Source organism: Hibiscus syriacus, unplaced genomic scaffold (genome assembly GCF_006381635.1).
Source record: "Hibiscus syriacus cultivar Baekdansim isolate YM2019G1 unplaced genomic scaffold, ASM638163v2 tig00110677_pilon, whole genome shotgun sequence".
Taxonomy (NCBI): domain Eukaryota; kingdom Viridiplantae; phylum Streptophyta; class Magnoliopsida; order Malvales; family Malvaceae; genus Hibiscus; species Hibiscus syriacus.
In genome coordinates this window covers 342,720-359,905 of record NW_024062821.1, presented here as the reverse complement: position 1 = coordinate 359,905, position 17,186 = coordinate 342,720, and the positions used below count along the sequence as shown (strand labels likewise).

Here is a 17,186-nt window from a genome sequence, read left to right as displayed (position 1 = left end):
TGTAGTGAGGGTGACAGAGATTCACAAAGTGTTTGACATAACTGGTGCGCAAACTTATATGATAAACAGTGCCAGCGTCTTGTTTCTGAACCAGAGACCTCAACCAAAATCTGGGAAATTGGGAGTTTCTCATTTATATGAAATCTGTGGAAGTACACTCTTGGACCCTTTTCGTTTCTGTTCACTGGGTTGTAAGGAGGTTCTCTAATGAAAAGACTCCGGCACCCAAATGTTTTGCTATTCATGGGAGATGTCACTTCTCCTCAACTTCTCTGCATTGTCACTGAATTCCTTTCACGTGGGAGTTTGTTTCGCTTGATACAGAAGAATGCTGCAAAATTAGAATGGAAACAGCGTTGATGATTTAGCAGCCAGTTTTCAAGTACTAAGACAGCGGCTTAACAATTCAAATTCTGTTCATACCAGAGATGTGGATGAACTCACTAGCTCCAAGCTTTCTTTGGATTTGGACAAGGTTGATGAATTAGCACATGAAGTAAAGGATAGCTCAACCTCAGGCGTGCAATCTCCGGACTCCCTTGTACCTGTAACGGCCTGCCACACAAATGATGTTGAAGCCGCTATAAGCGAAGGCAAATATCAATTGATGAAGGCACAACAGTGGATGGAATTTCAGGTGTTAATCTGAAACCAGTTTCGCAAAACCAAGGAGCCAACCATGACGCCAAACAGGTTCTTTTACTCTTTTGATTTTCCAATAATTTTAATCCTATTATAAATCAAAGTTTCAAATTCCATAGTGATTTAATTATTAAATCCCATGGCTTTATCTTGTTGACTTGTTCCATAGTTTGTTAATTATTAAATTCTATAGCTTTGTCATATTCCATAATGCTTTAATTATTGAAATTCCATGGCATTGTCTTTATTCCATAGTGCTTTAATTATTAATTCCATGGCTTTGTCTTCTCCTTTTAATGTTCAAATAATCGGGTCTTCTCAATTTCTCTTTGGCGCAACGTGATCATTGGAGTAAGTACCTACCGGCCATTGGCCATTGCCGAGACTAAGCGGGATTAAATTCTCCATTTTTTCATTCAATTGCATTTTTGTTAGGGAACGAATTCTGCATTCGATCGTCACTCTGAATTTTGATCTTCTTACGAATCACACCCAAGTTGAACAACTGCTCTTCTTTAATGGGGGAATTTTTAATCAGGCAAGTGATTTGAATCAAATTCTTAAATTTTAATTTTCGCAATTAAGATAATCAATAAATTAATTGGTACCGAAAGGGTGGTTCAAGGGTGTTAATCTTTCCTTGACCGTAACCGAATCTCGAATCCGACACGTTTATGGTAAAACGTAAATCAGTTAAGATGATGTCTGACCCACCTAAATTCGTTTTAAAATAATCGATGACGACTCTAACCCAATTATTCAAATCGTAGGCTAATTTTGAATACAACCAAAAGACGGTTGCGATAAAATGAAAGATATATATTTTTTAAATCAAATCAGGTGAAAAAGTATAAAATTTTCAGTACAGGTGATCACTAAACTAAAACCCGACCCTCCCTAAACAAAGTATAGAATCTCATGGCCAATAGAGTAGACAAAAACGGGTCAACTTGAAACCCGACTCGTGGGGAATCACACGCCCTTCATATTATTTCATTTCATTTCAGTGCCATTGGAAATCACTCGCCGCTCTTCTCAGCTCCAACAAAGGAAGCTAAGCTTATAGATCTCTTCGTACTGAGAAATGGGTTTAGGGTCATTAGCTTCAAGAACCCTTAAATCCACCAGGATTCTCTCTTCGCAGTATTCTCGATTCCGACCCATCGTCCCCAAACCAGGCCTCCAATCCCCCAATACCTCATCGGCCGCAGCAGCGCAGCCGGAACCCACTCCGCCTCCGCCGAAGAAGCCCGTGGGAGGTGCCCGGGTCGAATTCACAAACCCTGATGATGTCATCGAGGTGTTCGTTGATGGGTTCCCGGTGAAAATCCCCAAGGGCATGACTGTTCTTCAGGCATGCGAGATCGCTGGAGTTGACATTCCTAGGTTTTGTTATCATAGCCGACTTTCGATAGCCGGGAACTGCCGTATGTGCCTTGTCGAGGTTGAAAAATCCACCAAGCCCGTCGCCTCTTGCGCCATGCCCGCCCTCCCTGGTGAGCCTTTCGATTCCATGCCCATTAGTTTTGCATTTTAACTCAATTCTTTCATTTTGTTTGATTTTAACCTTTATGGATGATTGCATTTGATTTATTTTATGCTGATTCGTGATGTATTTAGTAATTTGGATTAGGCTATTAAATTAATCCCATACTATTTGGTTTGCTTCAACGATTCTTTGTTGTTCTTAGTGGCATTATTTTTTGTTTTAATGTTAACAAAGATATAGCGCTGTGATTCATAACGCTATAATCCAATTATTTTGTCCATTTTTAAAATTTGTATATGTTCAGTAATTTCTTTTTTGTTTTACGTTTTTCGCAATCATGGTTCGAAATACTAATAATTCAAGTGAAACTGAACTTTCAAAGCGAAAGTGTTTTTCATTTTAAACAATTTAACCTTTAGGGAGTTATGCTTCTCTAGATATATATATATATATATCTTTTTGTTATATGTTGATTTGATTCTGGTTTCTGACTACATTATTTGTTTATTTTATCATGTTCTCTAATTTGCTTGGGACTGTAACATAGGAATGAAGATTAAGACTGATACACCATTGGCGAAGAAGGCATGGAGTTTTTGCTGATGAACCATCCACTGGATTGCCCAATCTGTGATCAGGGTGGAGAATGTGATCTCCAGGATCAGTCTATGGCATTTGGATCTGATCGTGGCCGTTTTACTGAAATGAAGAGATCTGTTGTCGACAAGAACCTTGGTCCTTTGGTGAAGACTGTCATGACTCGGTGCATTCAGTGTACAAGGTATAAATTTTAAGATGTTAAGATTTGAATCCAGACTTTGACTGCTTCCACTTGAATGGTAGTTCACTAATATTGCTGATATTGCTTGTTTATATCCTCACCACCATTTTAATCATGTGTTGCCCTGTACTTGGAATGGTTTGTATCAGATTGTCATTAAGTTGGCCTATATAATATCTAGTGTGAATTTTGCTTTACTTCACTATGGAAGACTGATGCCGTTATTCCATATTTACACATTTCAATCTAAGTTCTAAACATTTGCTCACAAAATTATGCCCTTTCTGAAGTCAAATGCTTAGCGGCAAGAAACACCTCAATGAAGCCAAAAGAAGCTTTGTTTGGATTCTGTGGTTCATAAATAGATCTTTCAAGGCCTCTTTAGCGTTCTTTCTTTTTTGAGTATTGAGCTAATGTTGCATCTTCTTTAAGCCGTTTTTTGGCAAATGCCTTATGATCTTTTAAGGGTTTGTTTGTTTAAGAAATATCCATAAGCAATTTTCTTCTTGTTCTATGTTCCGTAAGTCAGAGTTTGAGGCAACTAATTTTGTGTGGTCTCATCAGGTGTGTCAGATTTGCAACAGAAGTTGCTGGAACTCAGGATCTTGGCATGTTAGGTCGTGGTAGTGGAGAAGAAATTGGGACTTATGTTGAAAAGCTTATGACAAGTGAACTTTCTGGAAATGTAATTGATATCTGCCCTGTTGGAGCCCTTACCTCTAAACCCTTTGCATTTAAGGCCTGAAACTGGGAGTTGAAAGGAACAGAGACCATTAATGTGACTGATGCGGTTGGATCCAACATTCGGATTGATAGCAGAGGTCCTGAGGTTATGCGTATCCTTCCACGTTTAAATGAGGTAAGTGTAAATTGTCATAAACCGCTTATGGTACAATCGATTCTACAAATCTTTTATCTGAAGCCCATGAAACAATGAACTATATGTTGACTGCTTTTGCTCTAGTTAAATTGTTTTGATCTTATCACTTCAGTAACTCTGACCTGTATTCTTTCTGTTATGAAAAGCAGCCTCTATATTAGTTCTTGAAAAGCTGTGACACATGATTTAAGATCACTTATTCTAGACTTAAATTGTCAATGTGATTATTGTGGCATATGTAACAACACAATTCTGATATCATTCTGTATATTTTTCCACTGTAATTTCTAGTTAGATATATCTTCTTTTTTTAGTTGTGATTAGTGATAAATAAAAGTATGGTATGGACTGCATGGGATAGATTTAATACTGCCCTGTTGTTGTCTGATAATTGCATTTGTTCGGACGATCTCTTGTTAAAATTTTGGCCCTCATCCCTACACCCCCTAAAAGATCGTGAAAATTGTGAATTTTGGACTTCTCTATTAGGGTTTGTTTCTTTAAGGTAAAAATGATTAAATGGTCTCTTTCAATTTGTGCAAGTTCCAGAGAAACTAAAGTTTCTTTTCATAAATTACTGAGCTTCAATTTTTAAAATTTGAAGGAAATTGTACTTTGAAACTGGTCACAGTTTCCTACTGATGTTTTCTTTTTTTATCCGAGTAACATTCATTAATGATTGAAATGTTTTTGATTATCAATAAAAAGTTGAAAAAAGATAAGAAAAAGTTTCTTAATGTTCTATTTGCCCGTCTAACTTGACAAGATAAGTAACTTTTTCTTGTGTCATTGACGTTTTAGGATATAAATGAAGAATGGATATCAGATAAAACTCGCTTCTGTTATGATGGACTGAAGAGACAGAGGCTAAATGACCCCGTGATTCGTGATGCTAATGGTCGCTTTAAGGCGGTGAGCTGGCGTGATGTATTGGCTATTGTTGCCGAGGTTGCCCTTAAGGTTAAACCAGATGAAATTGTTGGGGTTGCTTGTAAACTTTCCGATGCTGAATCCATGATGGCCCTGAAAGATTTGTTAAACAACATGGAGTCAAACAATGTGTGGTGTGAAGGAACTGGTACCAGCCCTAATGCTGACCTAAGATATAGATATCTCATGAATAGCAGTATTTCTGGGCTTGAGCAGGCTGATTTATTCCTTTTGGTTGGTACCCAGGTAATGCTCTAGCAACCCAAATTCTCATGTTCTGTACTTCTTTCATGTACCCTGTCACAATGTCTTTTATCCACATTTGCTGTGCATAGTTAGCAATTACTTAACTGAATCCCTCCCATGATAAGTGTTGCATTTTTCTTCTAAATTGAATAAACATTCTTGGATGCACACTGCTGCCGGATTGCTTCATTCTTTGAATTATTTCTGTTGAGAACAAAAAATCTACTAGTTACACCGAAGGTATAAGAGAATGAAAATACTGCTATCAATAGGGCCCGGGATTCTAAGCACCAAGTAAAGAAAAAAAAGATACTGTTGTGAGAACAATAAAATGTGTGGATGGATTGGATTTTAAATATAGCAAGTATATAGTATAATTATCATATAATTTCATGTTACCCTTCAGCCTAATAATCATATATTCCATGTTAATTTTCAGCCAAGGGTTGAAGCCGCCATGGTAAATGCCAGAATTCGTAAGACAGTTCGGGCATCAAATGCTAAAGTGGGCTACATTGGTCCTCCAACAGACTTCAAAGCATCTTGGCACTGGCCCTCAAACAATTCTTGAGATTGCTGAGGGACGTCATCCTTTTTCTTCGGCCATCTCAAATGCTAAAAATCCAGCTATCTTTGTCGGTGCTGGGCTATTTGAGAGGGACGACAAAGATGCAATTTTCGCTGCTGTTGAAGCCATTGCAAAGAAGGGGAATGTCATCAGACCTGAATGGAACGGATTCAAATGTTTTACTTCTCAATGCTTCCCAGGCTGCAGCCCTCGACCTTGGACTTGTTCCAGAATCCAGCAACAGCATCGAGTCTGCAAAATTCTTGTATCTAATGGGTGCTGATGATGTGAACTTGGACAAAGTTCAGGCTGATGCTTTCGTGGTGTACCAGGGGCACCATGGGGACCGTAGTGTCTATCGTGCCAATGTAATTCTTCCTTCAGCAGCATTCAGCGAGAAGGAGGGCACGTATGAAAATACAGAAGGGTGCACTCAGCAAACATTGCCTGCAGTACCTACAGTGGGTGATGCTAGGGATGATTGGAAGATCATTCGAGCTCTCTCTGAGGTTGCAGGATTTCGTTTACCTTATGATACATTATCAGCCATACGATCCAGGATGAGCACTGTGGCACCAAACCTACTCCGTGCTGATGAGATAGAGCCAGCTGCTTTTGGACCGTCATTGAGCCCCGACTGCACACAGAAGGTAGAGTCGACACCATTCAAGGCTGCTGTTGAGAATTTCTACATGACTGATTCTATTACTAGGGCATCAAAGATAATGGCACAATGCAGCGCAATGCTGCTAAAGAAGTGAGTGGGTGGACTTCAGTCTTTTAATAAACTGGAGATCAACTATTTTTGCCTTAAGCAGTGTACTGGCTTAGCTTCTTGAACATATGTGAATAAAGGGAATTGAAGTCCTTGGGTAGCATGGATAAGATTTGCATTGTAAGACGCGTTTTTTTCCAAATTCACACTCCCTACAAGTGTTATTTTTTATATGATTATGACGACAGAATCGATTCACCTTGTTTTTCTCACATGTATTTAAAAACATTTATGATTTATTTTTATTATCATCCCGCCCATGGAAATATTCAGTATTTAACATTCTTGATTATAGTAAAAAAAATTTATATTTTCTAGTATTAGGTAAAATGTAAATTAATAAATGTTATTTTTTAAGTTTTTTAATAATAATAATAATTAATTTTATTGAATAAATAAATTGAAAATATATCCAAAGTTCATATTTTCAAGATAATAAAAAGAATATACAAAATATAAAGTAGATTAATTACATTAATTAGTCATTTTATCTGAAATTATCAAACAACAAAATCAACCTAATTATTGAATAATAAAAACAATAGGAGGAAAATTTTTAAGATACAAATAAATAATATTATCTATCATGAGATTTAAGAACCATAAATCTTAACATAATAATAAAATATGCAGTACAACACGATAACAATTTATTTTATTATAATTCACAATATAAATAAATTAATAAAATAACTAAATAAACATAAGATGGCATAAAGATTAGGGACGCACTAGACTAGTTCCGCGGTTTTCATTTGTTTTTTTTTTTTTTTTGGCCTAGGGCATTAAGTTTTTGAATAGAGAAATGAAGAAAACCAAGTGGATGGCCTTCGTTTTTGACTAATTTGTCTTGTTTACTTGGTGAACAAGTCTGGAATATTTCCCATAGCCTTCGTTTTTGGAAAACAAAGCATGAGCGGTTGATATATGGCTTTCCAAGTCGGAAAAGCTCGCAAGAAGTATAAAGTCTTTTACCCTACGCTCTACGCCCTCGAATCGGAAAACAAAGATGCCAAACTCTTCAACTGTGTTCAGGTTCTTCCTTACCCACCCTTTTGCATGCCTTTAGTTTCCTCATAAGTTGATAACCTGGAATTGTACGTACTTCCTTGCAGAGAGGGCACCAGAACTCGCTGGAGCTGATGCCCATGTTCTTCGTGTTGCTGATATTGGGAGGGATGGGCTATCCTTGCGTTTCCGCTGCTCTCGGCCTTGTTTATATCGTATCCCGTTATTTCTACTTCACCGGCTATGCCACCGGCGATCCCAAGAACCGTCTCACTCTTGGGTATTTCTTTTCTTTAACCAACGTTGATTCCATGTAAAAAAAAGAAAAGGAAAAGAATGGCCTATTGATAAAAGTTCATCGATATGATTTTGCAGGAGATTTGGGTCCTTGGCATTGTTGGGGCTCATGATCTGCACCGTTTCGTTTGGGATCAATCTGCTTCGACCATGATAATGGACTTTGCATAAACATCTCCCCCTTTGGTTTAACAATTTAATAAGTTCCTTTAGTGTATGCAGGCTTTGATGGGTTTTGGGTGTTCAATTTAGTCCCTTTTTTACTTCAATGTTATTGTCTATGCATCCTTTTTATGCCATATTAATAAATATTTTTTTATTTAATAGACATATCTAATAAGATAATGATGTATGTCATTACTCCATTAATAAAAAAACAATTAAAATATGAATTACAAATAAAAAAGGACCCCATCAACCAACTATTGAAAAAGAGATTTGATATTTAACCATTGCATTAAATTATAAAAGTTATAATGTTGATAACATTTAAAATGTTTTATAAGTTTCATTATAATTAATATATGTATATATATTAACCAAATTTAATTTAAATATTAATTTCATTAACAATTTGGGTTCAAGTGACAATTTATAAAAAAAGTTAAATATATATAGTGGTTAAAGTGAAAATTAAAATTTTATCAACAAAGAATAAGTTTTAACTTGTTCCTAATATATATATATATATATATAATTGTTGTTGTTGTTCTTAGAGGTCACGGCTTCAAGCACCAGTAATTATAGTAAGATGATTGAGCGTACATTGTGAAATTATTAAGATTATTTAGAACAGATACTACTTTATAATCACTTTAGTTTAATAAAAAAATTAATTAAGAATTTATAAAAATATTTCTTAATATTAATTAATATTAAAAAAGAAAGTAATTGCACAGTGATTTAGAGTGGTTCAACTTTCTCAATCAAAGTCTACGTCCACTACCATAGCTATCCACACTAAGGATTTTCCAACAAATTCACTAATTGTTCTTTCTTTTGAGGCCAAGAGATAACTTACAACACCCTCAAGAATATACCCCAATTCTTGAGAACACTCTTTCCCAAAGAGAATATTACAAATTTGCAAACTTATAAGGAAAACCTCACAAGGTAAGATGTTTGCACAATTCTAGAACAAGAAATGAACACTCACAAATAATTACAAATGAGCACAAATGGCGTTCTTTGAAAGCAAAATGAATATTGAAAGGAAAATTGGCTTGATTTGCACAAACTTGGTGTTTGATGCTTTCTCTCTTGTTTCTCTATGATTTCTAATTGCTTGATGTTTCTTGTTATTATTGATCAATGGCTTCTAAGCTTGCTTAAATACACCTTGAATCACTTCTGAACGTTGGGGATAATTAGAGAAAATAATATAGCCGTTTTAGTGTGAAAAAAATTAATAAAACAATTTGGAGCGTGGGGGGAATCGGTACCCCCTATGGGGAATCGGTTCCCTAAGTGTAAAATTCAAATATTTCGACCGTTATACAAGGGGGGAATCGGTACCCCCTGGGGGGGAATCGGTTCCCTCCGAGCATACTGGAATTATCGGAGCCAAACCATTCAAGGGGGAATCGGTACCCCCTTGGGGGGGAATCGGTTCCCTCTGAGCAATCTGGAATTTTTGGCTTTGAAATGGTTCGAAATACTTTGTAAAATTATTTTGAAATTGTTTTTAAGATTAAAACTTAATTTTACACTTTGAGTAAGGATTAAAAATGATCTTTGAAAGATTTGGAGTAATGTTTTGATATTCGAATAATTCTATCGAATATACTTAGAAAATCATTTGGAAAATCTTAAAATTCATTTAACTTAATTTGTTATATCGAAATATCAAAATGTTTTCAACAATCTCCCCCTTTTGGATATAACAAAACATTTTAGTAATTTTAAGATTTTGAAATCAAGTTTTGAAATTACTCCCCCTTACTTTAACACTTCTCCCATTTATCATTTAAAAACACTTTAACACTTCTCCCCCTTTTTGTTAAATCAAAAAGACATTTTAAAGAATTTAAACAAGGTTTTGAAATCATTTAGCCAATTGATTATATAAATAGCTGCTAAGATCACAAGCAAGAGAAACGTTAGCCATTAGTTTCATAATCAATATTCATAATTAATGTAAAATGGCAAAATTGGTCATATATCTAATCATGAAGTAAATGATGCAATAATAAATAAATTTAATCACACCAAATAGATAATTTCTAACCATTCATAAATCCAAACAAATTCAAAGTCAATCAATCCACAAATTCAAACATTCCAAAATATTCAAAATGTTAAAACAATAAGTTTGGAGTTCAAAGCAAAAACATTGAATCACATATCCGGATCAGGAGGAGGAAAACGAGCTCGCATAGCGGCCATTTCGTTAGTGAGGTCATTAATACGTGCGTTGGTTGCTTCATTATTTGCACGCATTTCCCGAAGAATTTCTAATTGTTGAGCTCCCATTGTGGATAAATGGGACTCTATAGAAGTAAAGCGCGAATCCATAGTAGCGTATCGAAAATCGAATGTCTCCATAAAGGATTGGAAATATGGAGGCATTAGATGCGTTTGTTGTGCTTGCTCTTCGGGCTGCTCCTCGGGCTGCTCAGGCTCATCTTCGGCTTCATCGATGTCTCGCATTAATTTCTCAAGCTCGAGATCTTCGTCAGCTTCGGATGGAGCTTGTGAAGAACTAGCTCCCGGAGTATTTGCAGAAGATCGAACCCATTCACCGGTTTCCTTATCCTTAATCCATCCCGCTCTCGTTAAGGAAAGAAGGTTAATTTATTTCTTTAGGGGGAAAACAACATCTAAACCGACTCTAAGCCCAGCTTTGGAAAACAGATTACTCAAAATGCAACCATAAACAAGAGATGAACAGAGTTTTTTGTTAGGAACAAGATTTACGGTTTCAACAATTTCAACAAAAATAATCTGAGGTAGGTTGATTTTAATATTATTTTCGAAACAATGTAACCACCAAAGATCTAAGGCTCTAAGAGTAGAATAACGACCTCCGGATAGTCGAAACCACCAAGAAATCATTAGATGAAGAAAACGTTCATGAAGGTCTAGGACACTTGCACTATCCCTTCTTTTATAACGAGATCCTAAAACCTATTTTTTATTTGAAATACCATCATTATCTAATCCGAATGTATTGGCTATGTAAGCCGAGTCAATATATAAGAATTGTCCTAGAAGGTAGGAACGAATTCCTATGGTTTCGGTTTCAGTTTGGTTTTTAACACAAACGGCATTAGAATAGAAAATACGAACAAGTTGATGGTAAACGATGTGTTCAAGGTCAAAGAGTTTATCAAATTTCCACTCTTGTAAAAGAGGAAGATATTTAAAATTGATAGCTAACATAGCTTGACGAGAAGGAATACGTTCTTCCCGAATTTTGTAAGAGTCGAAATATTGATAATACCAAAAACGATGATTTCTAGGACTAGGATGATCGAAACACGAATTTTGGATAGTCAAATTAGGATCAATAGGATTAGGATTAGAAATTGGAATAGGTGGAGATTTGGAGGTGGATTTGGTTGACGGTGTGAACGACTAGATGAAGACCTAGCACGTTTAGGATTGAACATGGTTTAGGAAATCGGAATAGAATTGATAACCTGCAATTTAGAAAACACATGTATGCAATTCAATCAATCCCAAAACTCAATTGAGTCCTCAATATTTCAAGGTTCTCTAAATCAATCCTAATGGGAAACGTTTTTGAAAAACTTTTAAAAAATATGGTTTTGAGAAACAATATATGTATAGTTTTCATAATAACAACATAATTTAATCAAAACACAATAATTTGAAAATTAATAATTTTTTTTATTTAGAAAATTTTAAAAAAAATCTTGTGTTTTTGATGAAATTAGTTGTAATATCTAGTTTCTAATCACTAAATAATCAATGTCCGATCAAAAATTCAACCTAGAACTAACTAAAACTAGTTCTATGTTCATAAATTGATAAAAAGAAGTTTTGGAAAAATACCTTGAATGATTTCGGATTTGAGTGAGATTAGATGAAGTTTGCACGTTTTTTATGATTCCAACAGGTTTAGAGGATGATATTTGAAGTGAATTCCGATTAAAAAAGTTGATTTGAGGCAAAAATGGAGATTTGAATGCTTAGAGGGTGAGAAACGGCTGAAGGAAGAAAATAAGAGAGGTTTGAGAAAATATTGGGTTCTGCCCGTGTTAAAACCAGAACCCTAGGGGGTATCGATTCCCCTGTGGGGGGAATCGGTTCCCCTTCAAAGGGGGAATCGGTTCCCTCAAGGGGGGATCGATTCCCTCTGCATCAAAATACTAAAATCCGATTTTAAACATCCAAAATGCTAAATTAATTTCCTCTAGTGGTATTGGCAACTCATATATTGAAAATTAATCATGTTCAAACAATTCAATTAATCTTTAAACGATATTTGAACATAAAATTAATTTTTTTCGTCAGAATCATAAACTCCCCCTAACTAATAGCAATGAACGCAAAAAAATTACTATTATAAGCATTTTTCATTTATTATTAAAAGTGTTAAAATTATTTTAAACACTCAGTGAAGATAGATTGGTCAAACCTAATTCTCTCCTAAGTGTCCAAAATCGTTCCTTGTCTAAAGGTTTTGTAAAGATATCCGCTAATTGGTGCAAAGTATCAACAAATTCTAGAACTACATCTTCCTTAGTGACATGGTCTCTAATGAAGTGATGTCTTATTTCAATGTTCTTAGTTCTAGAGTGTTGGATGGGATTTTTAGTGAGAAAAATAGCACTAGTATTTTCACACTTGATAGGAATGGTACCTACTTCAATTCCATAATCAAAAAGTTGTTGTTTTATCCATAAAACTTGTGCACAGCAACTACCAGCTGAAATGTATCCGGCTTCGGTGGTAGATAATGCAACACAATTTTGTTTCTTTGAAAACCAAGAAATTAGCATATTTCCAAGGAATTGGCAAGTACTGGAGGTGTTTTTCCTATCTAATTTGTATCCTCCATAATCTGCATCAGAAAAAGCATGCAAGCTAAAGCTAGAGTCTCTAGGATACCAAAGTCCTAAACTAGGAGTGTCTTTAAGGTATCTAAAGATTCTCTTAATAGCTAGTAAATGTGATTCTGTAGGACATGATTGAAATCTAGCACATAAGCAAACACTAAACATAATATCCGGTCTACTTGCAGTTAGATAAAGTAGAGATCCAATCATTGACCTATATAATTTAACATCTACACATTTAACTCCTTCATCTAAGTCAAGCTTTGTTGAAGAGCTCATTGGAGTGTCATGAGGTTTCCCATTTTCCAGTCCAAACTTCTTGAGCATATCTTTGACGTACTTAGCTTGATTGATGAAGATGCCATCTTTTCTTTGCTTGATTTGGAGTCCCAAGAAAAATGAGAGCTCCCCTATCATGCTCATCTCAAACTCACTTTGCATTAGCTTAGAAAATTCTTGGCAAAGAACATCATTAGTAGAACCAAATATTATATCATCAACATAAATTTGAACTACTAATAAATCTTTACCTTTATGCTTCAAAAACAATGTAGTGTCAACCTTCCCTTTTGAAAAACCTTTTTCAATTAAGAAATTTGACAATCTTTCATACCAAGCTCTAGGAGCTTGCTTTAAACCATAAAGAGCTTTTGTCAATTTTAAAACATGATCCAAAAAATTTGAATCTTCAAAACCTAGAGGTTGTTCCACATACACTTCTTCTTTTATAAAACCATTTAAAAATGCACTTTTAACATCCATTTGATATAATTTAAATTCATGAAAACATGCAAATGCTAATAACATTCTAATTGCTTCCATCCTAGCTACGGGAGCGTATGTTTCATCATAGTCTATGCCCTCTTCTTGAGTATACCCTTGAGCAACAAGTCTAGCCTTGTTTCTCACTTTATTATCACTCTTGTCAAGCTTATTCCTAAATACCCATCTAGTACCTACAGTAGATTTATTACTAGGCCTTTCAACTAATGTCCATACTTTACTTCTCTCAAATTGATTTAATTCATCTTGCATAGCCATAATCCAATGTTCATCTTTTAATGATTCTTTGATGTTCTTAGGCTCTATGCATGAAATAAATGCAACATAATTATAAATATTTCTAAGAGAAGATCGAGTTGTTACCCCTTTGGATGGATTACCTATAATTTTACCATCCTTGACATAGTTGTACTCTCTTGGATAAGATACTCCCCTTTCTTCAATGGTTGGATTCTCAAGAGGATCATGAGTTTCCTCATTTTTCATTTCTTCCTTTGATGATGGTTCTCCAACGTCATGTCTAACGTCATTTGTATTTATAACACCTACATCATCATTCACACAAGAATCCTTCCTCGGAAGGGGATTATCATCGAAAACAACATGTATAGACTCTTCTACAACTAAAGTTCTTTTATTAAATACTCGATAAGCTTTAGAATTTAAGGAATAACCCAGAAAAATTCCTTCATCACTTTTAGCATCAAATTTGCCAAGGTTCTCTTTACCGTTGTTTAAAACAAAACATTTACATCTAAAAGGATGAAAATAACTAATGTTAGGCTTTTTATTTTTGAAAATTTCATATGGAGTTTTCTTTAAAATTGGCCTAATCATTACTCGATTTACAACATAACAAGCGGTATTTGTGGCTTCCGCCCAAAAATTTTTGGCAAATTATTTTCACAAAGCATGGTTCTAGCCATTTCTTCTAAAGTTTGATTTTTCCTCTCAACAACTCCATTTTGTTGAGGGGTTATAGGTGTTGAAAAATTATGGCTAATACCATTAGAATTACAAAATTCAATAAATCCAAGATTTTCAAATTCAGTTCCATGATCACTTCTAACACTAGTGATAGAGTAACCTTTTTCGTTTTGGATAATTTTTGAAAATGTGATGAAATGTTCTAATGCTTCATCTTTTGTACTTAAGAATAGAACCCAAGTATATCTAGAATAGTCATCTACCAAGACAAATGCATATTGTTTTCCACCCAAGCTAGTAGTTCTAGTTGGCCCAAAAAGATCTAAATGGATCAATTGTAAAACTCCACTAGTTGATACATCATTAATGTATTTAAAAGAAACTCGCTTTTGTTTTCCTTTAGCACAAGCATTACAGATTTTATCATTATCAAATTTAAGCTTAGGCAACCCTCAAACTAAATCACCTTGAATTAGCCGTTGCAAAACACTTATACTAGCATGTCCTAGTCTCCTATGCCATAACAAATCATCATGCTCATCCCTAGCAACTAGGCACAAAATAGTCATATTAATAAAATCTAAATGCATCATGTATATATATATATATATATATATATATATATCCCTATTTTATGACCAACAAGCATAATCGAAAATAGATGCAATGTTAATCAATTTTGCAATCATTTAAAATAAAACATTGTATCTTTTATCAAATTTATTTTTCAAAAGATTTGCTTTTAACCCATTCACATATAAAACATTATGCAATGTTGATTATAGAGATTAAGAGAACATGCATAAAGTTTTTGAAAATGTTATGCATTAAAACTTTATAATATTTAAACAAAAAATCTATGCATAAACATTAAAAAAAATTTAGGTCAAAATTTTGCAAAACCAAAGTTCTTGAAAAATCGATATTAATTGTTAAAGAGATATCAATTACCTTTTAAAAACAATTTTGACCAAAAATTAATATGATGAACTATAGTTTATAAAACATTACCAAAATTTACCATGTTCATCATACAATATTTTTCAACATACATGAGATAAAACATAATTCAACATTTTAAAACCTCATGCATGCATAAACTAAATGAGCAACCAAATAATAAAAATATTAAGTTTAGAGGTTACCCATTCCCTTTTTATGTGTGGCTTAGAGCATCTTGAATATCATCATCTTTATCATAATTGCTCTCACACACCTACAAGAGACATTTAAGTAGATTTTGGTATCCAAATTGCTTTGGATCCTTGAACATTAGTTTCAATGCCTCTTGTTCCTTTTGGAACCCATACTTGTCTAATTTTAAATCGTTTTCCTTTCTTTAAAGGACAAGTATGTTCCTTATGACCATGATAATGACAATGTGAACATATTGTCATTATTGAACTAGATGAATTATTTAGAATGATCTCTTTTTCTATTGTTAAACATTCAAGCTTATCTTTCAAATTGAAATTTTCTTTTTCAATACTTTCAAATTTCATTTTTGAGAGTTCTAAATTCTTCTTCAAGATTTCATTTTGATTTTCAAAATCCATTTTCATTTCTAGAAGAAGTTTGTTTAATTTGAAAATTTCTTTTTCAAAGTTTTCAGATTTTATTTTTGAAAGCTCTAACTCATTTCTCAACATTTCATTTTGATTTTCCAAGTCTGTTTTAGCTTTCAAAAGATCATTTTTAGCAATAAATTTAGAAATTAATTTATTGTATTTGGAGTTCATGGTCTCAAACTTCGAAAATAATTTATCATAAGCATCTTGTAACTCATTAAAAGATTTTGAATTTGATATATTTGAGTTAGAAGATACCTTTGGCTCTGTGAGAGCTAATAGAGACATCACTTTTATTGGTTCTTCTTCTTCCTTGTCTCTATAGATCTCCTCAAGCTTATCCCATATTTCCTTGGCACTTGAACAAGAAGAAACTCCGTTATATACATTAGGATCAATTGCACAACACAACATGTGCATAGCCTTTGAGTTTTGTTGAGCTTCCTTCCGTTCTTGAACACTCCACTTCTTTGCCTTCTTAGTAGGAGAGGAATATCCTTTCTTGATTATCATCCAAGCTTCCATATCAAATGCTTTGATGAATATCATCATACACCTCTTCCAATGACGATAATTTGTTCCATTGAAGTGTGGAGGCACGCCATCTTTATCGATTTAACTCTTCCCGGATCGACTCAAGAGGTGATTAAACCTTCAAATGAGTGAGGCTCTGATGCCAATTGTTGAGTTAATCGATTGATGGAATTGGCCAAGAGGGGGGTGAATTGGCAACTAAAAATTTGGTGGAAGCTTTTGCAGAAAATTGAAAGTAATTGCACAGCGATTTAGAGTGGTTCGACTTTCTCAATCAAAGTCTACGTCCACAACCTTAGCTATCCACACTAAGGATTTTCCAACAAATTCACTAATTTGTTCTTTCTTTTGAGGCCAAAGAGATAACCTTACAACACCCTCAAGAATATACCCCAATTCTTGAGAACACTCTTTCCCAAAGAGAAGATTACAAATTTGCAAACTTATAAGGAAAACCTCACAAGGTAAGATGTTTGCACAATTCTAGAACAAGAAAAGAACACTCACAAATAATTACAAATGAGCACAAATGGTGTTCTTTGAAAGCAAAATGAATATTGAAAGGAAAATTGGCTTGATTTGCACAAACTTGGTGTTTGATGCTTTCTCTCTTGTTTCTCTATGATTTCTTATTGCTTGATGTTTCTTGTTATTGATCAATGGCTTCTAAGCTTGCTTAAATACACCTTGAATCACTTCTAAACGTTGGGGATAATTAGAGAAAATAATATATC

The 17,186-nt window shown here is 34.3% G+C and overlaps 1 protein-coding gene and 1 pseudogene across 1 annotated transcript; both read left to right on the top strand.

Annotated features, from left to right (window-relative positions):
• The first annotated feature begins 1,571 nt into the window (after positions 1-1,571).
• Positions 1,572-6,423, top strand: LOC120138030 (annotated as a pseudogene).
• An 815-nt stretch (positions 6,424-7,238) lies between these two features.
• LOC120137999 (microsomal glutathione S-transferase 3-like) lies at positions 7,239-7,940 on the top strand. Its single transcript, XM_039153620.1, has 3 exons — positions 7,239-7,346; positions 7,427-7,599; positions 7,695-7,940. The coding sequence occupies exons 1-3, from the start codon at positions 7,239-7,241 to the stop codon at positions 7,768-7,770; spliced, it is 357 nt and encodes a 118-aa protein (XP_039009551.1). The 3' UTR covers positions 7,771-7,940.
• The last annotated feature ends 9,246 nt before the right edge of the window (positions 7,941-17,186 follow it).